Source organism: Emydura macquarii, unplaced genomic scaffold (assembly GCF_026122565.2).
Source record: "Emydura macquarii macquarii isolate MOO-44397 ecotype Brisbane River unplaced genomic scaffold, CSIRO-AGI_Emac_v2 contig_1253, whole genome shotgun sequence".
NCBI lineage: Eukaryota > Metazoa > Chordata > Testudines > Chelidae > Emydura > Emydura macquarii.
This window is the reverse complement of record NW_027131390.1, coordinates 65,740,196-65,767,514: the sequence shown is the minus strand read 5'-3', so window position 1 is coordinate 65,767,514 and position 27,319 is coordinate 65,740,196. Positions and strand designations below refer to the sequence as shown.

At 38.2% G+C, this 27,319-nt stretch overlaps 2 protein-coding genes across 6 annotated transcripts in view; both read right to left on the bottom strand.

The window, feature by feature from the left end:
- CALCRL (calcitonin receptor like receptor) overlaps positions 1-8,882 on the bottom strand; it is an 86,507-nt gene extending 77,625 nt beyond the window's left edge. Inside the window, exon 1 of the mRNA XM_067549059.1 lies at positions 8,645-8,882. The gene's annotated coding sequence lies outside the window, so the exon portion shown is untranslated. The remainder of the gene's footprint in view (positions 1-8,644) is intronic.
- Positions 8,883-14,047: 5,165 nt separating this feature from the next.
- Positions 14,048-27,319, bottom strand: part of TFPI (tissue factor pathway inhibitor) — a 59,772-nt gene continuing 46,500 nt past the window's right edge. For 4 of the 5 annotated variants that reach the window (XM_067549057.1, XM_067549056.1, XM_067549055.1 and 1 more), the window contains 3 exons: positions 24,478-24,573; positions 17,750-17,932; positions 14,048-16,130 (listed from right to left, as the gene is read on the bottom strand). In XM_067549057.1, coding sequence (XP_067405158.1) covers positions 16,024-16,130; positions 17,750-17,932; positions 24,478-24,573 — 386 coding nt within the window. In that variant the 3' untranslated portion in view covers positions 14,048-16,023. Of the gene's footprint in view, positions 16,131-17,749; positions 17,933-23,468; positions 23,689-24,477; positions 24,574-27,319 lie in introns of those variants that run through there. The other variant, XM_067549058.1, reaches the window with a different exon arrangement.

Here is a 27,319-nt window from a genome sequence, read left to right as displayed (position 1 = left end):
GGAAAGAACTCTCATAACATGCTGCTGTGGCCTCTCTAGCCACTACAGGAATGACACTGATGAGCTTTGAAGACAGCCCTATCCACTTCTTTTGGCCAGAAATTAAGTTGCTGCAATGGGAGGCAAGTGACAGAGTCTTGAGGGAATCCTAGGGCCCCAAAAGGCAATCAGACATTGAGAAAACACATGAATAAATAAAAGGAGAGGCTGCTCTCAGGGCCTATTTGTTTGGCCTTCCAACAGTTTCTTTTTATTTCTATAGACAGTTTTATTTTTAAAAAAACAGAATAGGGATGATCTAAAACAGTTTTGCAGCATTCTATTTTGTGCACTGACATCTAATTTTTGTCATTGTTAATCAGGCTCTATGACTTAGGAGACATGGTAACATGCTCATTATGATAAAATAAACAGAACCTTTCAGATCATCATTAATAGTAACTAATGGATGAGCATGAGCTTCTGCAGCAACCGGGAAAAATCAGAGCACTCAAACTATATTAAGCATATGCTTATTTCTGATTGATATCAATGGGACTTAAGTGTATACTTAAATGCGGTGTTGAACTGGGCCAATAAAGAGGAATATGGTGCAATAAAGGCCACATTTAAAAAAACAGAAATAGCAGCGAAGTGGAACATACCAAAATTACATTGAAGGAGGAACCTTAGCTTTGACATCTCCTGATCTTATTTGTTTTAAACATTCAACTATTAACAACACACTAACAGCTTCCCCATGAAATATTAAATCAGTTAAAAGATCTTGGTTGCCAAATGTGTCCAATTATAATATATAAGTCTATTCTTTTCAATAATGGATTTTCAAGAAGGACGCAATGGCTATGAATTTCTCCTTTTTATTGTTCAGTCATTTACAAAAAGAATCCACCCCCCCGACCCTCTAGCTAGTTGTGTGTTAAGAGCAGACACTTATCTTTTATTTAAAGGAAGGATACAGCAGAGGTTAGTTTTATATACATGAGCCAGTAGAGGATAAGCTTTTGGAAGTGTTGTCAGGTTGCCTTGTTAATGCCTGGCAAAATGACTCATTTGAAATCATCACCGGAAAGGAAATGGAACAGAATAAAAATGGAACAGGATGGGGGCTTAAGAGGAAAAAGAGCAGGGAGAGAAAGGAAACAGGACTGTTTAACATGGCCTGAGGTTACAAGTTCTGTAACTGTGTAAGATGAATTATATTTAACAGCTTATGACGGTTCTTGGGTACTCAGGGCTGAGAGTCGCCTTGTTACCGCCTGCATCTAGCGAGACGGCCTTTGCCCAGGGTGGCTGAGTCTTAGCCCCCTACCACCATCAGCTTGTTAAGCATTCAAGCACTCTCCATTGGGCTATTCCAGACCTGTCTTTACCATGCAGGTGAACAATAGGCACACCCCAGTTCCTGAATCCCTTTGAAGCATTCCTTCATGAGACAAAGCCTGACACTGGTTACTCACAGATATCCCAGATCCCCTGTCCCCAAAAGTGGAATATACTCCAGTTTACCAGCTTTACCTTAAACCACTGCACCTATATAACACACAGCACTTGTAATGAAACAAGACAATGTATTTCAGAAGGGTAGAGAGTCTACTAGAAACAAGAGGGAGTGCTGGAAACGGGTAGTTACAGTACAAACCAAAATTGAAACACACTCCCTTGGGTCTTAACTTATTAACAAATACCTCTTCTATCTAACAAAGTAGGTTTTTCCTCCAAAGTCCAGTCTGTTGCAGAGATAGCTGGCTTCAGAGAAATCAGGATCAATTTTTCATGAGAATATCCCCAGTCCTCAAGAGGTTGCCTCATTAAAAGGTTACAGAGTGCTTTTACCCACCCTCTGTTATATTGAAACATCCTTTTTTCTTTATTTATAGGTAGAGTGATTCCCTGTCTGTTGTAACATTCCTTGTTAGCAGCTATCTCTGATGATTTTCCACAGAAAAGTATTGGGATGAAGCAAGGCTAGGCAACTGAGCCTTGACTTACACCGCCAGCTAACTAGGGCAGGGTTTCAAATCCCATCCTGCTAGGATGGAGCATTACCCAGACATAGAATCATAAAAGATTAGGGTTGGAAGGGACTTCAGGAGGTCATCTGGTCCAACCCCCTACTCAAAGCAGGATCAACCCAAATTACTATCCCTTGGTAAACAACTTTTACTCCAAGTCCATAAGCCATATTTTCAGGATTGTTACATTATTCCTTAAATATTACCCATACATAAATCTCTCCATGACTATTAATCTTGACAAGTTATGAGCTCTGTGTAGATACCTTATATGCTACTCTTCACGGATCAATACCTTGCAAAGTATGTGTTTGATGTAATTAATTTGTTAGTTCTGAGGTGACAGTTGTTTGCAAAGAACAGGGTAACCTTTGCCATGGAGCCTGTGTATGATACAGCTTCTTTCCAATTAAGCAACAAACTTGTATTGCCAATTGTTCTTAGAACTTTTCAACTAACAGCATAACCTTGAGACTCATCAGTCTTTTCATTTATTAATATCATGTGTGCTCTGGTCTCACTTATAGGTAGACCAGGGCATCACAGAGTTGCTGGGCAGGTTTCCAAAGAAGGCTAGTGTGGCATTCTATTCAGTGTGTACCTCTTACATAAACACATGGGTATAACTTCTTAGACTGTTTATCCATGTATCTAAGTACATGGACTATAAACATAAGATCTGTAGCATCCTTCATGAAGAAAGCATAAACAGCCACAAAGTGAAACAATCATTTAAATGAGGAGGAAATTGAAATGATCAAGACAATATATCTATACAGTATAGAAGAAATAGACAAACGGATTCTTTCTGGCAAGGCATCGATTGAGAATAACTGTGCTTCTGTCCATTACAATATGTATACATTCAAGTTAAAACCCACCAGAACATAGTTTATTGAAGGCTGTGTATGAGGTATTCACCATCTCAGCAACACACTGATATGTACAAAAGTATGGAATTACCTTTTTTTGTTCTAATTAATTGGTAGAAGGTGTAAAAATTCCTCTGCTGAAAATATTTTTTCAATGAAACAGCCATGACTATACAGGCGATCCATGTCACTTTGATCAAAAATCAAATAGAAAACCATGTACGGATTGTCCCAGTAAACACGTGTTCATGATAATCTGCTGCAAAGCATCTCACTGGACTCAGAGTAACTGCAAATGAGTCACTTATGCAACCAACATCCCCATGGATTAAAATGGGAATTTGGGTTCACAAGGGAGTCTTCTGGAACTTACTGTAAAATGAATACAAGTGGTAAAACCTCAAAGAGACCATTAGTAATGTTAGAAACAAAGCTGGTTCCAATATCTTCTCTGCCTCAAAACTAACCTTTGGGGTTGAAATTTCTCATCCTGCACCAAATACAGATCTACAATTGTATTTTATCATGGTTTCATATTGTGAAGGGATACTGAACATGAGCAGGCTATGTTACTGAAAACATGTAATAAAAATCACCTAAGATGCATAATGGCATACTCGAGAAATCATCTTAGAAAATGCCTGATAAAAAGAACACTTTTCAATTGTACATTCTGCCTGCCCCCCAACTCAGATTTATACTAGTTTTTAAAATACTTCTCACTTTAAGATCCCAGGGTGACACTTGCCGGATTCAATGAACAGAAGGGTGGCTGCCCCCATTACACAGAAGGTTGCATGATCATGTGATCAGTGAAAAGGTATGTTTGTGTAGAAAAATAAGGTTGGACAACAATTTCCTTTTATATATATATAACAGATATCCACTGAAATACACAATCCTATTCATGGGGAGCCAGGGTAGGGGCCTCACTCTGTTAATATAGTCACTGAAGTATATCAAATGAGAATTACTGGACATAGGATGTTGGAAACAAATTACATTTTTTCTTGTTATTAGAGACTTATGGGAATAAATATTTTTTAAAATCTCAAAGCAAGTGAAATCCCAGCATAATATTTTAATTGGTGTTCAGTATACTGATTAATTACCTAATTAATTTACTACCTAGAATGTTTTTCTATAGCAGTCATCACCATTGTATACACAAGAGACAAATAATAATATAAGGAGTTCTATTTTTATATTATTGCATACTACTAAAGTTCCTGCAATTTTCAAATATGGTATCATCATTAAAGATCCCAAGAGAATGTTGAAAGAAGGGTTTTAATTACTATGGTATCAATAAGACTATTCAGAGTCAATACAGTTTACTAAACACAAAAAGAGAGCATTGCTTTAAAAATAAAAATGTTGTCTTTGCAGAATATACTCTAGAAAAAAAGTTTCATCATCAACAGTGTTTAATTCATAGTACTTGGTATTCCAATATGAGCCTGGCTAATATTCTGCAGTCCTTACTCAGACAAAATTCTCCTTGAACTCACAGGGAATTTGCTTGAGTAAGACCTGCAGGATCTAACCCTGTATCAATTGACGTCTTCTAACATTGCCTTAGTTGTTTATTTGTCAGCTATGGTTTAACAATGTCCCATGCAATCTGAACTTCTTGGGCCAGATCCTCAGCGGGTGTAAAATGGGACAGTTACTTTGAGTTCAATAGAGATATGTTGATTTACAACAGCTGAGGTGCAGTTAATTACTTAGTTTAAAGTCAAGGTATTTTTAAAACTTAGTTCACTTTAGACATAATGAATTTCAACTGTAACTTACTATGGGAAAGCAGCTCTAAATAAATCACTTCAGTCCTACCGGACCATATATATACTGTAGCAATGATTAAAAGTGTTTGTACAGATGTAGGGCACAAATAAAAATAGCTTTGCTGGGAAAACACCATAAACAAGCCAGAGGAACCAAAGGCAGATATGCATGAGAAATAACTGAAAACAAGTCTTTGATTGAAAGTGCAAAAGTTAACTCTTCCAAGTCTGCCCCTTTTGAGAATAGAACAAAGAGAATACTACTAAAACAAAGATACTTGATGAAAGCTAATTTAATTCATGTTTGTAATTCTGGAGTGTTTAGAGTTCTCTAATCAGAAATTAGATAAGGAATGGTCTAATTCCTGCTTCTCTCTGTGTAATGGATATATTATACTGATAATATCTAACTAGAAATTGTAGAGAATTTTAATTGATGCTACCAAAATAAAGACAATTTAAAAAAGTGAGGGATTTGAATATTAATGGAACATATTCTCCATGTTTACCTGCTTTATTAAAAAACAAGAACAGCACTGATTATTTCTGATATTTCAAATATTGATCCTTGTGTCTTGTTTTTTTATTTTTCTGAAGAACATAGGAATTTAATGGACAAATTGGAGAATGATTAGATCTAATTTGCAAGACATCTTTTTAAAACAGAATTTCTCTGACTACTTCAGAAATTGTTAATCCAATCATGAATGAAAAATAGCATGATGCGATGCCGCCACCACCACCACAAACCTATCAGGTTTTTCTCATTTGAAAGCTATTTTCTTGACAAAATCAAGTGTTTTCCAGTGGTAGAATTATTCACTTGTTCTTAAACACAATGCTATGCTACAGTAAATTCCAAAATTCGGACACGTTATACATTAAAGTCTTAAACATTTTCCCTCCTAACTGAGAAACTAAGCCTAGGGAAGGTGTTTTCAATGTGTGTGCCTCTTAATAAAATACACTTTTTGATCTAAAGTAAATGCAAAGCCAATGACAAGTTACTGTACATGCTTTTATAGCAGAGGTGAATTTAGGCTCTGAGTTTATTCCAGTATTCTGTATACATTCATAAATGACAGCTAAAAAGTATGCACAGAAGGAATTTTACTACTAAAACCAAGAAAACTGTAAACAAATACACAGAAGAGAACAGTTTCTTAAAGAAAGCTTAAGTTTGCCCTCATATGATTTATGAAAGCTTTGTGGGCTCAGTTCTACAGAACTATTCTACTATGGAACTATTCAGAGAGTAAGATACTACTCACCAATGGTAAGCATGGCAGAATCAGACCCCCATTAAACACGTTTACTCAGTACCTTCAGACTTATAATGAATAGTTAATATAAAAACTTTTTTTGGGGGGAAATTACTAAAATATTTCTACCAATAGCCTGTCAGTTAAAAAAAAAAGTGTAAAGAGAGACATCCTTATATCTGAGATGTAGTTAATTCCTCAGCATAACAAAACAAAACTAAATTAACCAGAACAGCACACCTTAGGTGAAATGCAAGTCAGTGGAAAAATTCTCATGGACTTCAATGGGGTTGGGATTTCATATGTTGTACCAAATCTGAAAAGAAAGTTGCTGTGTTGGGACAAATCTTGTATTTCTTAAAATGGAGCAGAACACCCACTGAAGTCAATGGGACTTTTGCTTGCCAAGGGCCAGAGTGTTTGATTTGAATTCCAGAGCAAGGTACCACTCAGCCTGAGTAAGCCTGAAGAATCTGGATGTTGAGGACCACAGAATTTGGCCCTATACTTGATCATACCAATGGTTTGTAGCCAGGTATACTTAATACTTTTCTTTTGTACATCAAATCATTTGAGCCAAACTGCTCAAGCATTACTTGCTCAAGCAAGGTTGGTTATTGCCTATAAAATATACAAATCATTTTAGATTAGGGCCCTGCTCTTGCAAATACTTACAATACATGCTTAATGTTGGACATATGAGTAGTCCCATTGAAGTCTCTGGTACTACTCACTTGAGCAATGTTAAGCATGTGAAAGACTGGATCCTAAACCATTTAGCTGAAACAGTTACTGTATCTAATTATTTCCAGGGTTCAGTTAATAAAAACAACATTAGCACTTATTTCTGTATTTTTATTGTTTGATTTTAATCAACACTCAATGGCTTTTGTCCCACACACATATTGCAAAAGCAAGATAGAGAGTATGGGATTGATCCTGGGATCACTGAGAGTTTGGCCTCAGTGGAAGCAGATTCATGCGAAACCAGCTAAAACACAATGCCTAAAGTAGAGATCATTACCATGTCTGAACTTCTACAGTAATCACACATGAAAAATATATGATGTAATACACAACATACAGCTGAACGCCTCCTCCGATATGCTCCAGATTTCTGTGTGTTGTTTTCTTTAAAGCAGTGGTTTTTAACAGGGGTCCACAGACTGTGCCTAAGGGGTCCGTGAAAGGCTGACTGAACAGAATTCAACTATATATACAGACAATACATTTCCAAAGGGATCCAGACCTACATTTGAATTTGTTTTGGGGTCTGCAAATGGAAAAAAAGTTTGAAAACCACAGCTTTAAAGAAGAGATACAGCCAACAGACACATGCTGATTTGATTTCAAAGGAATTATCCTAGACTTAGAAGCAGTGTAGCTGAGAGCACAACTGACCAATGTATAAAGCATCACTGCTCTGAAAATACTTAATTGTTAAACATCCCACTGTTGCAAGTGAGTGACTAGGTTCCATGGCATATGCAATATGAAGATATTCTGCTGAAAATGAGAGTAGAACCTGGCCCTAGGCATTTTAATGTGACTTTATTAAGGTAAAGATAGCAACAACACAGATGCTTCTATGATTTTCCAGTATTAGGTCCCTTAAAGTGTGAGCAGAGACTAACTGCCGGACATTATCTCATTTATATCTCATATGTACACTGTAGCAGATATTATTTCTCAACATAGATTTCCAGTAATAGCATACATTTTCATTGGGGATTTGCCTCTAATGACACCACCACCCCTCACCCAACCTACTTACATACACATGCAGCAATTGACTAACAAAGGTAACTATCATCAGCATGTGGCTTTATGGATTTAGAAAAATACTACTTCTAAATTAGAAAGTTTAATTCTCTTAGGGCAAACAAGCTGGATACTAGACTTTAGGGTACACATTCAAATCACACACTTCCAGTTTTCCACATTGCAGTGTTTTAATAAGTGGGGGAAAGGAGGAAACAGTTTTTTAAACTGATTAATCAGGAAGGAAAAAACAAAATTAAAAACCAAAATACTTTCCCCCCCCACCCCATTCATTGGGAAAAGAACCTTGAAAGAAGAAAAAACCACCCCCAAACTGACAAATATCAAATACAAAGTTAGCTTTTCCTTAAAAAAAATAACAAAACCCTTTTAAATTCTGTTATAAAGCATCAAGGAATTATTCTGATCCAACTCAAATTTCTTTCTCCTGTATGATAACAATGCCAGTGGGACTAGGAAAAAAAATCCAGCAAGGAAAACTACTTCACTTTCATCACTGAATACTTCCTCTCTAGAAAACCCCCCAGTTGTCCTGAATTAATCTTAAGGACCATTTCCCAACCAATAAAGCCCTAATTCTCTCCAGATGCAAATACTGAAACTTGATCAGTTATTATTAGGGTTTCCCAAAGAATCCTTTACATGTGGACTTGGGTGTCTTGTTTGGATCATCCCTACCCATCCAACTTTTGGTTAATTTGCTAAATATTTTAACATCAGTTAAAAAAATTAGCTCAGCATTTGTTCAATAAAAACAAACAGACTTTTTTCTTATATCTCTATCTCTGCAGATTATCAACATGCTGAGATTAAAAAAACAAGCAGTTCCTCCTTATAATATTAATATCCATTTTGATAAATACATTCAGATTCACAGAAATATCATTGTTCTTCAATATAGTAAATCTCTTTTAATCTGTACTCACCAAACACAGTTCCTTTGAAAAAATTCAAACAATTCTTAGATCTCAATTTGATTTTCCCCTTTCAATTTATGAAAGAGTGTGATTCCCCCCCCTACCAGCCCCGGCAAGGTGGAGAATGGTAAGAGACCTGCAGTCTGATCCTGCAAGCTGGGTATAATCCAGTTTATCAGAGCCTGATGATTCTAATGTAAGAGTTTACTCTGGTCTTCTGTAGAGAGAGAGATTGCTCTGAGGAGAATTGGAAGGGTTGTCAGATTGTAAGTGATCAGCAGCAGAAGGGAAACATCAGAGCTTCCTGTTACATCACTCCAACCCCGCCTGCATTTAGTATTAAATTTCTTTCTTTCTCAAATAGCACACCCCCGGAAAGCAAAGCTCCTCTAATATTCCCAGACAAGAACGGGAGGGTGCCTGAACACTGACATGCTTCATGTGGTATCTGAATGCATTGTTCCTAGGGAAAGCTAGTTTACTTTCACCTTCACTGAGATCTGTTGAAACTTGCCGTCCAGATAAAATAGTGCCTTGAATTGAAACTGAAAATACCCATTTTGTTCCAAAAGGGGGGCTTTTTCACATGTCAACTCAGGGGAGCATGCCCATCTTAAAACTAGTTCCAGATAAATAAACCAACCTAAATCTTTATTCATAAACAAAGACTAGCTGTATTCCTCCTTACTAGCTGAGTGACCAGACCCATCTCTGACAGAATCCTTTCTACAGATGACAGCACTGGATGTTGCTCTATGCATTTTACTCAAATGATATACTCAGAAATAGTTTGATAGTTGAAGAATAAAATTATGTTAAAGATCCGAATCAAATCTTCACTTGCAGACAAATATGAAGTTAAAACTACCAGGTTTTCCATGTCTCCCCTTCTCCCCCTTTTTTTTTTTTTTTTTTCAGTTGAAAAAAATAAAATAAAATTGAGATTGCATGAGTGCAAGAGAAAATATCAAGGCAAAATAAAATAAAAAAGTGGTCATGTGGGTCACTGCTGAATGGAATGCAGACCTAAATTTTCCAAAATGGCTAGTGATTTCAGAAGAGACAATTTTTGGTTGCCAAACTTGAGAATTCTTGAGAACATACAAGTTTAGAGCCTGAGTCAAAGCTCACTGAAGTCAGTGGAAGTCTTTCCATTAACTGCAATAGGTTTTGGATCAAGCTCTTAAAGGGACGTGACTTTCTGAGGCGCTGATGATTTGTCCTCAAAATATCAAGCCTCTTTAAGGTGTCCTACTGGATATCCACAACTGTAGGCTTCCCAAATCAATAGACATTTTGGAAATGTGAATGACAATGCCACAAAGCAAAACAAACTGGAGCGCATGGAATCTTAGGCTCCAATCCTGCTAACTCTCACACACAAGTAGTCCCACTGAAGTCAATGAAACCACACACCTGGGTAAAGATACTAATGATATCAACATTTGCAGGTTTGGGACTTTAACTTATTTGTGCGTAAGTGATGCAAAGGTCTTAAATCAATGTGAGACTTGTTTGAGATTGAGTTTATAAAGTATGACCAAAGTATGTCTTTTTAAACAAAAACTCTTACAGCCAGACTAAGAACTGATATGCAAGCAGAATGCAATGGTCAATGCAAGCAGAAATGAGCAAGACACTGGGTTTGATTCTGAACTCACACTGATGTAAATCAAGACTAACTCCACTCAGGACAATGGCCTTACCCTAGTGTAAAACTGGCATATAATTTTAAAAGGGCGTGATATCACGGAAATATGGAAGTAGCTAGACCCTGTTCTCTAGCAGCAATGCTAGGCTATAAGGAGCTAAAAATAATAAGAAGAAATATTAACCTGAAAACTGATGTGAAATTAGTTCTTGGTCATGATAAATATCTATGCAAAATATACAGGAAAATAATATTTAGTACAGTAATTATGTACGGATCACTCAGGTAAGTTATGCTTTTCTCTCTTTTTTTTGGGAAGCAATACTGTACACTAACCCAAGCAAGCAGAAATGTCAATGCACACAGTATATGCATACAAAGATGTGAGTATTTTATTACCTGAACGTCTCAATTTGCCAAAGAGAAATTGTGAATTTTTAAAGTTCTTTCCTAACATTTTTTTTTAAATGAAGTGCTCCAGCAAAGTTTAACTTACTGTACGCATGGTAGGATCACCAAAATCTGCTGGTGATCTTAGACTTATGACTACACCAAAGACTAGATGACCCAGATTAACTTTATAGAAAGGAAAAATCTTGGGTCATGAGGTCCTGGGTTTAAACATAAATCTAACATAAAACGTATACAAGTTAAACAGAACAGTTTTGTGCACCAAAAATGTGCAAGTCCATAGCTCTTCTGCCAAAACATGTGGAGAAACACCATGTGAATTAACCAAGCATAGGAGACAAGCCACAAAAAAGGTTCTTTAGTGCCTTAACAGCTATGAACTCTACTGGAGAAAACCTTTTAAAACTAGGGCAGGGGAACCATTACTCTCTAGCTGCCTAGAAGACTTTGATCTATGCAGTATAAAGCTGCCATCTAGTGTTCAGCAGTCACCCATACATCATTTAAACCTCAGTTTTCATTTCAAAATCTGAATTCCTAAACCAGTTGATGGAAGGGGCTGCACACACCACTTCTAATATAAGAATTTTTTCAACTTTTTAGGCCAAACACAATGTGAACACAAATGAGGAAAAATATTCAGATAACTTTCTTCCCACCCATTTTTAGACATTTTTTGCATTTCCTGGTTCCAGTCATGAGCAGAAATACAAAGACTAAACACATGCTATTCATATGTTATTTTCCTCCTGATTAAAAATATGAATTACTTATAGATTTATGAGAGACTATTTTTGATAATTTGCAGATGTGTTTTGCAGACTAAATTCTCTGCAGAAGAGGTTATGGATACAGCACAGGTACTTTTCCAAGAAAACTTCCAAACTCTTTGAAGTTCACTGATCTCTAATATGTAGCCAGTCTTATAGAAACAAAGTCTGATAATTTTCATTGATTATTTCGTGAGGTCTATCTATATTTCACTTTATTTTTAAACTTATCCAATTTTAAAATAAAGATAAGACCTCAAGGAAATAGCTATGAAGAACAAAATTTACATGTCGGTTAATATGTAGGAAAAATTGAAATCTTATTAAAATTGAAAGAAATGTACTGGTTCTTAAAAGCAGGTGTGATGGCTGTGTAAAACGAATGGGTGGAACAGAGGCGAAGCTGAAGCGTGAAGAGCAGTAAGGGAGAAAAATAAAAAGAAAGGGACAAGGGAATACAGATTAGAAGAGCAGTGAAAGTGATGCGGTGATAATAAGAGAATAAAACGTTAGAAGGAAATTGAACACAGTCTAAATTTGCTTCAAAATAATCTGAATGAATTCTGGCTATAGAAAGAAATGGATGATATATATTAAATGCTAGGAATATGGTTATTGCTGTCACTAACACGTAACATTCAATTTTCTGACAAGGGTCTTGATCCCTTCATTCCTTCCACCCAGCCAACTCAGTTAGTCATTAAAGATTCATCCTTTACATGTATCTGTCTTTGTGCGGCAAGTGGACCTGTTGGTTAGGACCCTACTCTGAATTTAGTTGCTCTGAAAGTGTTACATTGAGCAGAAGAAGAGATGGTATGTGACTGAGAGACAGGCAAATGAAAGAAAAGCTCCTTTGTGGATTATATCAGGACACAGACGGATCAGGCTATAGCGGCTTTCCTCAGAATGATAACAAGGCAATATGGGATTACTGTATGGGAACAAGAGTCTTTTCCTATGTTAAATGGGATGTGAAGAAAGAATATTTATAAATGAAACATTAGACCTTACTGCTTAAGGAAACAGGATAGGTGGATGTGAACCATAACATCTCGTCTAACTGATACATGCCTAAATCTTGCACATTCAAAGACAGAAGATAATTCATGTGCTTCTGGGGTGAAATCCTGGTCCTAATAAAATCAGTGGGAGTTTTGCCACTCCAGCTGTGCAATACCTGGCTGTCTGGGAATAACCAACTTCTTTTTCTGTATGGAAACACTGGATATTGCTGAGTCACTTGACATTATTATTCGGTTCGTTTGTCTGTTTTCTAATGGAGAACACAGAGTCAAATTATTAAGGCTGCTCTAATTTATGCCTAGCATGAGAACTATCCTGGATTGCGGAAGAACACGTTGAACTTCACACCATCTCTGCACCCTCTTCTCCTGCGGTGCACAATGTTGTCTTCACCCATAGCACTTATTTTCCTTGCCTACTGCAACATTCTTATATATATGGTTTGTAAAATAGTAAAGGATGAAAAAAAGCTCTATAAATGTATGACGCCAATCTTCTCATTAATACAGTACTAATAACAATGGGCCAGATTATGCCCTGAAAGCTCCTAGGTAGTCTCTGTAAAATGTGTGGCATGCCTTGTTGATCAGCACATGGGGGGTTGATATGGGAGCAAAGGTTAAACTAGGGGAGAAGCGGGTGGACATCATCCCCCACCAACACTGCAGAGCTCTGGGCAGAAATGAAAGATAGAACCAGGTTGTATTAGACTGTGGAGGGAATGCCCCTTTCAGCAGGGTTCTGAGGAGAGCCGGCAGCTGGGGAAGCCTGATATCACGACTGCTTGGGGCAGTGGAAAGAGGGGAATGGAGTAGTCGTTTCAAGCAAGGAGGCATTTGTTTTCTCTGTGATGAAAGGGATATTTGATTAAATAATAACAGCTCAGTTATTAATCTCTGGGGAAACATTAGATTTGTCAGAACGGGGCCCTAGAAGTTAAAGCCATATGCAGATATCCAAGGCTGCAGAGGCTCCATTAATTCAGCTCATCAGAAAATGGGACCAGTTTTGTATATCAAAAAGTATTCAATCTTTTAAAAAAAATACCATTCTAAGCTTTTCACTGTTTTACCATATATAGACCTAACCTGCAAGTATTTACTGCTGCACATAGTGTTTGTTATCATATGGTGCATCATGGTGTTGGCTTCAACTCTCTGTAGTGAGCACAACTCTGGTCCCCTGGGGGAATCAGTGGCAAGCCAAAGCTCAAGGGGAGGGAAGGTGTTGAGAATACTTCAAGCCCACTCACTCCTTCCTTGGGCTGTCATCTATCAACTGCCTCACCTTACCAACAAGCTGATCTCTGTCTCATGGAGATCCCCTCAGTGGGGCTACTCATGGTAATAAATACGTGGCAATCCAGGAATGGATCCTTTCCCAAGTGAATAGCTGCTCTTCTTACTCGGGCCGAGGGGAAAAATAGATTTAAAACAAACAATTCCTGCATTGGCTCATTAGTGGTGAGAAATTAATCAAACTGATATTCTGCCAAACAAGTGAGCCATTTAATTATGAGACTTTTAAGTGAATTTTTCACATTATAACAAAACGTCATAATAAACTCTTCCATTTATTACTAGGATAAAAAAAAAAAAACAGATTACCATACAAATACAAATGCACAGGTGAAAGAAGAGAACAATTTTTCATTAAACTCATAGTTATGGTTTTGAAAGACAACAGGACTAATAACATTGCAAACAATATTTAGCAGATTTGCACTTTTATAAAAACCGTACAATAAAGATGGGGATTCAGATAAAGTGAAAGTCTGATTTCAGCTTTCACTTTAGTAGCAATGTTTTGAACTGAGGAAGATGCATAAACAATTAATCCACTTGTACTGTGTTTTCTTAGTACATGAAATAGATGAAATTAATATTTGTATAATTTACCTACTACTGAAGGTCCCGTGACTTTAACCTTTTTTTCAGTCTCAACATTGCAAATGGTGACAACCCTGGGGTTGCAATGGCAGCCAGGGAGCATTGATTGGAGGATGACATCGCCTGAAGAGCACACCTCTGCTCCAAACCTCTTTATTCTGACTTGATGAAAAAGAAAGGCTTGTCCCTAAGAAACTAACAATGGGGACAATGCAAATCCATCTTAGAACTGCTGCCAGTTTGAGAACTGTAGTCTTACTACTAAGGAATGATGCTTATTTACTCTTGGGCCTCTTTATATTGCTTGGACAGTGTCCTTAAAGGGAGTATAAATGATATTGCCAGAGTGGTATAGCCCATAGTGTAAATGAGAACCAGGCCCAGAATATATTAAAATTGGATTTTTGAGCTCAATATATCACTTCAGGATGATATCTCTGTCGATCTCATAGACTCCCAGATGATAAAGTCAGAAGGGACCATTATGATCATCTAGTCTGACCTCATACACTGTGCAGGACTTTGATGGCTGACTAATAGCACTTGGCTGGGAGAGCTCCAAGTACGATGCAGGTGCTAGAGGAAGTGGTTTTGGCGATTCAGTAAGGGGCACTTTTTCCTTTATGCTAATACTAAGCCAACACCTCAGAATGCTGCAAGGGGGGTGACAGCGCTGCTGGAGGAACTCATTTTCCGATGAAATGAAAAACCATTCAAAGCAAAACATGGAAACCATTCAAAACACGGAAACCATTCAAAGCAAAACATGGAAATGATAAATGCTCTTTTTTTTAAAAAAAAACCCCACCATCATTCCAGCATTTATTACACCTTCAAAGAGACAGTACATTTAATAGATCTCTAAAGTGAGCCAACTTCCTTTCAATGTTTTGTTTTGAAATAGACAAAGATATATATATTTTACTGGGAACTATTATCTTGCCAGCCATACCTCCATTGCAATAACAAGGTGAAGCTTGATGATTTCAGCTTTATAGGTCAGTATTCCGGATATACTTTGAGTTTTGCGAAGATCCACAGTGACATTTCTACACATGCTTATAACATGAATATTCTCTGTGTGGCCTTAATGGGACTAATTCTGATCTTATGCCCATTTTACAACATGATGGCTGCATGGACTGCAGCTGAGTTAAGCCCTGGTTTACACAATGTATAATAAATGAGATCAGAATCAGGTTTGGTGTCTCTTTTCAGCAATAGCCCTTCAGTTTTATCCAGGAATGAATTGTTCATGCTTCTATATCACAAGTATTATACTTCTTTTCAAGAAAAAAGTTTCCAGGGGAAGACTAACAGGACAATAAAACAGAGTTGGTGAGGCCTGCATGATCATGATGGTTTAGATATACATCCGCAGTCTTTTTTGTCCTGCTTCAGCGCAATTGGTGAGTGTACATTGGGAAACTGCATTTTTAACTAAGTTTATCAGAGAAAAATTAAATGCTTATTGCTTAGCATACATGAATGAGGAATACAAAACAAAAGAGATCGGCAACCCAGTAATGTATAAGCAAATGATCAGAACAGTAAGGATTTAAAAAATGCTGTAGTTAATGCTTTCATTCACAGATAAAAGATAGTGGAATAGTTCACATTTCTCTTTAATAAAAGCAGAGGTTATATCCTTTCAATAATGATTTCATCTTCCGTCAGCTTCACTGGCTGTTTCTTTCTTTTTCGCTTGATTTTCATTAAGCCCCTTCGTCCTTGGTTTTTACTGAAATCTAATGGCAAAACAAAAATTAATTTAACATGCTGGACCAATAAGACATCCATACCATAGGAAGATAAAGAAGGGCCTGATTCTGTTTCCAGTACACCAGTGTATTCCATACAAGAGTTACTACAGATTTATACTGGTGGAGCTTAAAGCAGAATGCGTGAGATCAGCTGGGATCATGGGCCTGACTCAGCTCTCACATCCACTGTTGTAATCACACTGACTCTAAAAAGGAGTTCTTTCTGATTTGCAGTACTGTAAGTGGACCCAATCCAAAGCTGACTATAGCCAATGGCAAGAGTCCCATCGCCTGTAATGAGAGCTGGATCAGACCAATGAGAGCAGAATTAGGCCTAATGTTTCTTAATGACTGTAATCTTTTGGAAAAAATCTGCAATATTCTGTAGTAAGGTAGGTGTTTTATGGAATAAATTCTGCCCTCAGATCCACACATGAAATTTCTAATGCATCAATGCGTGAAATTCATCCCGGGTCAGAGAGCAGCACAAGACCATGTGCCACTTAAGTCTCACTGATGATCTATTTGGAAGGCTTCAGCAAGACTTCAGTGGTGCATGGGTTTGTGCTGACCTTCTGCAGAGGGCTGACTTTCACCTGTGTGTCTGAATGCACAATTTGGCCTTTTATGCACAGGCAGTAAAGTGGATGTGTCATCCCAAAATCACATTAATTGGCGCATCCCCATTTTATTTGTTCCAGTGAAGTATGTTTTACCACCATTATTGTTATGCTGACTTTGAACGTTGAGAGCTATGTTACAATACTGGGGACGTATACTCTCCTATTTGCTCCAGTGTTCAGGCAGGAAAGACAGAGACAGAATAAACCTGTGTAAGAGTCTTGAGATTTCAAGATAGCACTTCTTTCCCACAGTGACAAATGAGCAAACCCGAAAACAAGTTCATTTTACAAAACTGATCACTTGCCTCATGGTGCATTTGGGGCTTGTTGGCACAACATGGGTATTAAATATGTCAGCATTTTATAACAGCTAAGCATTTAGGATCAGATTTTCAAAGGTATTTAGGTTCTTAAAGATGTGGCTATGTGCTTAGGGGGATGTTCAAAAGTGCTTAAGCGAGTTAGCAATCAAGGTGAGTTAGTTATTTAGTGGGATTTTCAGAAGCACCTATGTGCATTTTTAGGTACCTAAACTCTTTTGAAAATCTGGCCTTAAGACCCTGATTCAGCAAAGTGCTTTCAGCATGTGAGTTGTCCTATTAACTTCAATGGACCAGAACTACTTATAGGCTGAAAGTTAAGCACGTACCAAAGTGCTGCAGTAAAAGAAGACCACATTCTCTTCTTGATTCACACATGCAATTCCAATTAACATTACAACATACTGTACTGCAGAGATAATTATCTGCTGAATTTAGTGGTTTAAGAAATTGATTAAGTGTTTGTTTTACCATAGGCCTATTTTATTTGATCAATTATAAATAAAATGTCTGATATGCAATTCTTTATTAGACATTCAGCACATTTTTGTTATCTTTTCATTGTTATATTTCAGCAGACCCACTTGCATAAAATTCTCAGGTTCTGGCCAGCAGAAGTTTAACCTCTTGTGATGAGGCTTCACACTATTGATCTCCCTACCTTTCTTACAGATCCTCAGACATGACTTTTTGGAGGTGAAATTATTTTCATTCCCACCGCACCCACTGTAGCTAAATGGATGGCATTTTCCATCTGAGTTATCATAGAAGAATCTTTTTTCATTGGCTTTGCAAAGGCCTCTTTCCGCAGGAGTCATGCAGAGAGAAGGAACACGGGATGGTCCTAAGAACATCGAGAAAACAGGTTAGAGACACCACTGAACATCTGTTGTTGTTTCTTTATCTGTTATATTCATTGTCACAAATAACAGAGTTTATTAAACTCATACATAGATACATTATAAGCAAAAAATAAACAAGTATGTTAAGGCAACATTAGGTAAGAGTTTTTAATCACACAAAGCTCAGAAAATTCCATTACATTTCACAGTAATCTTTCTTCTGCTGTCTTTCGGTACATGATCACACAACACACTGGGGCAAATTCTGTCCTCACAGTTGAAGTCAGAGGCAGGACTTGACCCATTGCATATGGAGTAATACAAAATGCTTCATATTTCCAGCTAATGTTATAGAAAGAGGTGCTAGTTAACATCACTGATGAGAACTGACACAACTTTGCAATAAAAGAGGAGTAATTTAAACTTTGACTGTAGTAAAATAGTACCTCCACAAATGTTACTAAACCTAAAGAAGTGATTGTTTCTTATAGAGGCCGGGCACCTTTCAAACAAAGAACATGCTTAGCACCTGGCTGTATCGATTTGGAGTGCTAAACCTATGGTCAGAGTAAGAACAAAATTGCCCTATAAGAAAATTCCACAAACAAGCAGACAGTGTGATTGGCAGTCTAACCAAGGAGTGAAGGGCAAGAATAGCACATCAATCAATACAGAAGCTTCTAGAATTTGCTGTTAGTAGCATGGCAGTTACATTTTCACTTGCAGTAACACAGAAACACTACGAGCAATGACAAGCCATCAGTCTTCTGCTTGGAACCTTAAAAATGTAAGGGCTGAAACTCTGGAGGAGGGCCAGGAGGTGTCCAGAATGGCTGGAAGCTGAACCAAGTCCATGCATATAGTTTCTGAAGGCAATAAGGCTGAAGTGTCAAGGAAATGGGAGCCATTATATCAGACTGAGTGCTGAGATCCATGGAGGACGTCACTGTCATTTTGTGAGTTAGCAGAGCTGCTCTCTCCAAGATTTGAACAGATGAGAGGACGGTGAGGATCCAGATAAACATCCTTGATGAAACCATAGGGCTGGAGAGCTGGAAAAGCCAGTTCAGAACAAAGAACAGTTGAAAGTTCTCAGGAGTGACTGAAGCATAACAGAGCCAAAGGCATCCTGAAGAAACAAAGTGATGAACCAGACAACCACTCAGCCAGCAATGGCAAGAAATTCCCAGAACTGCAGGCTTGGGGGGAAATTGAGTTACACTTTACATGTCTTACAAATATTCTCATTACCAAAAATATTTGCGTATGAAGTAAGATTAGCTAACGGGTTCCCTGGATAGCATTGTGAAAGAATGTGAAACATTATAGTGTTGAACAAGCATTCTTTGAATGCAGACACTGAGTAAAGAATTTTTAATTGTATTTTAAGGTAAATGTAGTCGTTACAGGATTCAATATGAGAATAAATGTGTTTCTATTGTTATGTATGGGATGTAATTATGTAACTAAACGGGTTCATTGATCATTTGGAGAACTAGAGAAAAAGAACTAACAACTGCAAGAATTGTGTCTGGCACATAAGGGGTATTATTACAGAGAGGACAAATTGACCAGTGCTCTCTGTCCAACTGATCAATGACAATGTTTTAGACAAAGATTAGCAAAACACCAGCAATATGTTTCTGAAAGTTTGCCTATATGAGTAAGTTGCACTGGTTTAACTAAAGCTGTGATTTTAAATGGATTTAGTTAAACCAGTGCAAACATCTGTGTGGACACCTTATTTTGGATTAAACTAGGTTTATTTCAGTTTATTTTAAAACTAATTTTAAATAAGTCACTCATAGAGCAAAATAAAAGAATATCCACCTAGAGGTATGCACTGTTTTAAAATTACATAGGTTTAGAACCAAACTTTAAGTTAAATAAACTGGTACAACTTTCTTGTGTGGTCCAGACTGAACCAAGCAAGTTTATTCCAGAAGTCAATTTCATCCTAACCTCAGCTGGAGATGAAGTTATGCCCTGAAACATAAAGGGAAGCAATAAAGACCAGCATACTTACCTATGCTAATCTGAGAACTTTTGAACCTGGAAAATACACAAAAGAAAGGCCTTTCAGTGATAATGGGTAGATGATCCCGGGATGTTACATTTTTTTCAGAAAGTTTATGTTTGGAATATAAATTACTTGCCTAGTTTGTTCATCTTCCAGAAAGAATTTTTGCCTCAGGGAGCTGTCATGCTGCAAGCGTGTTCTGAGAGTTTGTGCCATGTTGCTGGCCCTCTGGGAAAATACCATGACCATGCATGCAGATACCACAAGAACATGGGTTTATTGCAAGGACTTGGAGATGGCTAGTTCTTTATAAAGCCCATATTTCCTTTCCATAATGGATTTTCCCTCTGGAATTCTCCAACTGCCAGCTCATGGAGGTTCCTTCATAACTTTTCACCTTCCATGAAGTTGTTTCAGCTAAGAACTGCCTATCTAGGCATGTGTAACACACCCTTTAGAGTGCCATCTGAATGCTATTCAGGATCCTTTTTAATTGTACTGTTTCTAGAAAACTATACAGCACATTGCCCAAGGCATTGTGTAAAATAAAGATTAATAGTTACCCAAGCCCCATTTATATGGATAGCCACAATCTCAAGATTGCCGGCATGTCCCCTGCATTTCATGCAGCTTCACAGACACAGCCAGCCTGTGAAAACCTGTGCAAAGGCTATATACAAAGGCAACTCTGCATGAAGGCAGTAATTGAGAAAAAAAATGCAATGATGAAAAGAAACAAGATCTATTGTGGATTTCATGTTGCATAATTATACAGACGATTAACTGATTTTGATTTTAATATACCGACCACTGGAAGAGTCCCTGTCAATGTGAGATTGAAGCAATTAAAAAAAAAAAAGGAATTAGACGTATGTAACCCATATGTGCACAATGTATGTGTGATTTAGTTGGTGTTGGTCCTGATTTGAGCAGGGGGTTGACCAGATGACCTCTTGAGGTCCCCTCCAACCCTAATCTTCTGTGATTCTCTTCCTCCTCCTCTGCAGTGGGTGGACCACCCAGAAGTTCATAACCCTGGACAGTATTTGAGCTAAGCAATCTAGGTCTTGTTGCACAGGCTGTACACACAAATTGTTTTAAAAATAGCAGTGAAGCACAGGCTTCAGCATAAGCTGTACAAGCTTGCCCAGGATCCTGGGTACTTACTTAGGCAGTTAGCCTGCACTGAAGTCCGTGCTGCCAGAACTTCACTTCTATTGGTAGACTATCTAGCTTGCTTATGTCTACATATGCCACAATCATACCTCTGACTGCTCTAATTACATGTCATACATCTAATTTTTTATGCATTGAACTACAGCATTACTCTGTTGGCACTTAAAATAACATTATGGGTTTGATGCAAAGCCCACTGAAATCAAGGAAGTCTTTCCATTGGGTTTCGTGTGCAGGTGGCTGGGTGGCATTGGTGGCCTGTGCTATACAGGGCATCAGACTAGATCAGTGTTTCTTAACCTGGGGTTTTAGAGGGGTCGCAAGTGCAGAGCTGGTATTGGGGGTGGCAAGAAAGGCAATTGCCTGGAGCCACAGGGGCGCCATGAAACTAAGTTACATGCCTCAGCCCCGTGGGGGTGGGACTCAGGCTTCAGGGATACAGTAGTTTGGAAAGGTTAAGAACCACTGGACTAGATGATCTGGGGGTTCCATCTGACCTTGAATTCTATGACTCTTAAAGACTTTTGGCTTTATCACCTGTATTCTTGTTCTCCTATTTATCCAAACTCCTTATTTTATTCAGGTTTTAGATTTCCAGTGACAATTTCATAAACATGGACGTCTTATGTTTATTATTTGCCAGATAAAATGTCACAATAGCTAAACACGATATGGTCATGAACAGGCAATGAAAAAATCCACTGTATTGTACACATGCAAGGAACTGATTGAAGGATTCTGAGTTGAGATGGTAGAAAAAGTGTTCCAACAGAACAGCTTTCCATCAGAAATTTTGATTCAATGGAATAGAACCATTCCATGGGAACATGTTGATTCTGTTGAAGCTTTTGACAGAAGCCAGGCCTTGGCATCTGGGTTACCCAGCGCCCTGGCAGCCTGCCTGGTGGGTCTCCTAGGCAGCCCAGGCTTCCAGCCTCCCCAGAGCAGCATGCGGTTGCCTGATGGGAAGCCAGAAGCCACAAAACTGGAGAGCCAGGGTGCACAGACTGGAAATTTTTGAAATTTGTTGAAAAACAGGGAGGGAAAGACTGCACAGAACAGGGACTCTTTCCATTCCTGTGCAGGAAGCGGCCAGCTCACTCATTCTCTCTCCATCCATGGATAGGCTTCAAGAGCCAAGTGTGGCACAATGCATGTTTATCTTTCATATATCTAATGTTCGTATAGTTTCAGAGATATCATCAAACTGGTCCACGAGCCCTACTTTAATGCAGAACCTAAACTTCAGTCTCAGCTTTCTGGTTGTCAGGGAAGAGAAAACTGAATAATCTTCACATAAATTGCAGAACTATTACAAAGGTAACAGATTATCAGTTCTTGCAACCAACGAACCAAATCTACTATGTGAGTATAAATTGCTACAGGTATGTTGACAGGTAGAGCAATGCCAATTTACACCACTAGAGGGTCAAGGCCATGTTTGGAGAGAATGTTTTAGTAACAAGACTAGGAATGGACAACCTGCATGATTCCATATGGACTATGCTGAAAATTAAATTTCACTCCTGTACCATGTTTAAATGGCACAGGTGAAGTGTGGAGAATATCACAGGTCAGCTTCCCCACTATGCATAGATAACTCTGTTCCATCAGAAAATGAATGGCTTTATTCTTGGTTCCTTTTCTCTGGTTTTCCACCAGTGTAAAAAGGAGAATCAGACGAGCATGATCTTTTCTTTCAGCAGGATGATCATTGGTGAGCAACACTGCAAGATGTTTAAAATTTGCACCTAAAGAAGAAATTTAGTTCCATCTAGAAATAGAAAAAATCAATTTTCTGTATAGCAATAGTTTTATTGGTATCTTATCTATTGGATGTTTCTGTGACTTCTCATCTATCACCAATAACACACTTTTTTCTTTGAAACCAAGATGAAATACATTTTCAATGGTATGTTAATATATTTCCTATAATGAGTAGTTTCTTGGAAAGTATTCTTTATTGTGGTCCATATCATGCCCATTTATTTAAAAATAGAAAATGCTTTAGAATAAAAATGTGATTATGCCCTCTCATTTTCATACATGTGTTGTGTATGAGATTTTCAGACCCCCAGATAATTAGTAAATATCTCTCAAGGAATTCACATGTGATTATGACTTTGTATTTAGGTTTTAAGACTTTTCAGCAAAATAGTCTTCCAAAATGTTATCTTCCTTGATAATATCTTAGTTATTTCAACAACAGTGAGTTACTATTTCAGCATAAAATGCTGTACACTGGGACCCAAAATAGGCAGTGTCACCAAAGCTCACCCTCTGCCCAACAGTGAATATCATCACAGTGCATGCAAGAAATGTAAGAACACACAAGATTATACATATCCAAACTTTATTAGCAAAATCTCATTAGGAAAAGAGCACTGAAATGTTCACCATCCATTATATTATAGCCAATGTCAAATACTGAAGGATTAGTGAATGCATTTTAGCCATCACCTAGTCTCAAGAAATATATGTGAGTACAAGTGCAGAAGACCATCAGAAAGACTTGGTGAGAGTGATCAGTCTTTTCCCAGCCGTTGCGTGTTCCTTGTACAACTGTGGATCACAAATTGACATGCCTCAACCTCATTTACCTGTCAAAGCCTGGATACATTTTCAATCTCTAATACACAGTCCTCAGCTGTGGAAACTGGTCCAGAGCTAATTTCAGAGTTGTAGGGCTGAGGTTTATTTACCCTGACAGTGTAAAAGTGCCTTGAAGTGGATACAAATGTAGTTTACACCCACGTTACTTTCACCAGAGTTTCACTTTTACCAGAGCTGTGTAAAATGGTTTTAATGTACAATAGAATCAGGTCAGATAATCTTGGTGGCCCAAATTCTGAAATCTGGTTATGTCTCATCTGGACCATCCAGGTAACTGAAAGGGTCTGTAATCTATCTTGTAAATCACCAGCAGAAGGCATAGAGGAAAAAAGCCAAGAAATTCTTGCTATGTATTGAAGACACTATGTATATGCAGACACCCATGTCTCTGTGTGGGAGAAACTCAGGTAGGATCAGACATGGCTCCTATTTATTCACTTCCTCCTGCTCTGTCACCATACGGTACTGGACTTAATATTTCATGTGGTAATTACGTATCTCACTTAGTAATTGCATTTAAAGAATATTAAATTTTAGTGTCTCTCACATATCAATACTTACTCCAGGCCATAGAAGAAAACCATTCAGCCTCTGCCATACAAATAATTTATGTTTTGCAGCTCTGTATTTCTTAATGTCTGTTTATCTATATATAGTATTTCCTTTACGCCTTCACATTTAGAGGAATTGTCATCTCCATCTGTTTTATTGAATGCAAACTGAAAAGGAAATTCTTACCAAAAAGCCTTGGAAACTCACTGGGCTTTGCAACTGAAGAGCTATTGCTCATCGTGACAGGGTGTTCTTCCTGGTGGTCAAACTGCAGTGAATTTGCTGAAAGAAAAAGAGAAATAGTGACTAAATGGATATCTGGACAGCCTAGACCTTGAAACTAATATGTGACTAGTATTGGTTTGACTGACTCCAAGTGTGGCTTTAATAACAGAAAAAAAAAGCAACCTTCCTCCAACCCGCAAAGGCATTTTTACCACATGGGATTGGTACAAATGATACTCTGGGGTCACTCCGTTCCCCCAATAACTTGAGATCTGAACTGAACTTCATTACTTTAGTTGTGCACTGGTAACATTCTAGTCACTACAGATATAAAACTCCTTTCAAATAGGTATCATTACTAACAATTCATATGGCTCTTATCCAGATTCAGGCCACAAATAAGGCATTCTAGGACTTGCAGTCCAGAGGGACTATGGGAGTTACCCTGGGAGGGAATGCTGGGAAGGGGTCTGGCTACATATAAGTCTCATTCTCCAATACCAAGAGATCTTAAGATGGAACAGTTTTCAGGGCTCTTCTACTCCTCTGGGCTTAGGAAAAGGCTTGAGATATTACCAGATAGAGGAGTAAGAAAACTTTGGGGCCTGGCTGCAGGAGGGATTCTGGAGCACTCAGAAGGAAATGCAAATCACAGGAAGCAGCAGTAGGGGGAAGTAGAATGGGAGGGTAGTTTGGAATCAGTCTAGATGACCATTTCATAGTCTAGAGTCCAAGGGCTGAAGTTCACAGGGAGGGGATGAGTCTTCCTATGCCTCTAAGATACCACTAAGTGGCATGGTTTTTACACCCCATCCTGTAAACATTTTTGAGAGCACAATATTTTTTCTTGTTTCAAATCAGGGTGAAAAGTGAAAATCTCAAAAATATTTGTGAACAGAAAAAAAGAAAACTGTTTTCATTTCTGGGCAATAAAAACATTTTGTTTTGATAATTTCAGAATCTGAATATTTTGACTTTTCTTTTCTCTTTTTAACCTTTCTTTTAGTGTAATTAGCTTACATTTTGAAATGAAAAGTTGTTCTGAACAAGAGAAACAAAATTTTTCATTTAGAAAATGTCAAAATGAAGTATTTTTACAATTTCAAAAATGCTCTCAACTTTATTTGTTAGGAAATTTGAGTTGAATTTGTGAACATTTTGGTTTTGATGCATGAGCATTTTTCAGTGAAAATCAATTCATTGAAAAATTCCCAACCAGCTCCAATACTGACACTTAAAGGAGAGCTGTGACTCAGGTCATAAGAGAATTGGTGAAGATGGACTGACCTTTGGAAGTGGCTCAGAGTGGGGAAACTGGGCAAAACACATGTAGTGTTGGAGCTTGTCTTTATTTAGGAGTTGCAATTACTTACTATATAAACAGTTCATTCAATGGTTTGGATTAAAGATGAATATATGTGAATGTAAACAAGTATTACAGAAAACGCAAGACTAAGCTATTGACTGGTTATATTTTGTTCACCTGGATTGTGGAAACTGAGTGAGTAATTGCAATGTACAAAGGACATTTTCTTCAAAAAGCATTACATTCCCTCAGTCACCTGAGATGGCCACAGTCTGATTAGTAGTAGTACTGGACTTTCTTACTCCAAGGGCAGTTTATCATATTTTCATAAAATTTGTCTAGACAAAAATCATCTTCTAACCCCAACAGTTTATTTTAAAATATTGTCCATAATGGTGAGTGTGATGGAGAAATGCATGATGGTTCCAACATCAAGGAAAGGCCGATAAATGTCCTTACTCCAAAAGTACACTCTATGGGCCTGATCATCGGTTGGTGGAAATCAATGTAGCTCTGTTGTAACCAGTGGAACTAAACCAACTTATTCCACTTGGCCCCGTATTTTTTCCATTAATTGTCTTTTAATTTAATTATCTTTTGTAATATATTGTGTAAACATTTACTCTTTTTCAGGCACCAAGGAATGGGCTTTTGATCAATGAAAGTTGCATATGCACTAGGGACATGATATCAAACATGTTCATTCTGATTTAAAAGATAAAAATATATTTTAAAATTATAATGTTCTAATTTTTTTTAGGGAATCTTAACAACTTTAATGAATATTTTACTGGAATTTTAAAGAAAATATATTGTGACAGGGCCAGACCGCATGGCTATGAAAGAGTGCTGGAAGGCATGTATATTATCCCCAGGCTCCATAAAGCCCTCTTCCTTGGGTAACCCAGCTGGGGCTATTCAAGACAATTGGGCCAGTTAGGCCACCTGGAGCCTATCAAAGAAGCTGCCCAGCAGTTAAAAGCCTCCACTTCAGGCAGGCCAAGGAGGCTGAAAGGGAGTTAGCCAGAGCAGAGCAGAGCAGAGCAAAGCAAAGCAAAGCAAAGCAACGCAACGCAACGCAACGCAACGCAACGCGGAGCGGAGCTGCCCTGCCCTGCCCTGCTGTAGCCATAGCCATAGTCACAGGGCTTGGGACTATCATCCGCTGCCTCTACCACATCGAGATGGAGAGGCTCCAGCCGGGGAGGGCTGAACAACCCTTCACGCCGGTACCAGGGAGCAGGCTACAAGCCGGGGGGCCACGGAGAGGCGACCCAGGGAAGGTAGTCGGTCTCAGGAACTAAGCAGGGTGAGACCACTCCTCACAGGGTCCCTGGGTTGGGGGCCTGGGGCAGAGGGCGGGACCGGGTCCCCCCCCTTCACTCTCCTCCCAGCTGCACCACTGGCATAGCCGGTGAAGTGCAGGATCCACAGGGCGGAACAGGCGCACCCCGCCACAATATGCAATATTTAACTGAAATAAGCAGGATTTTTCCG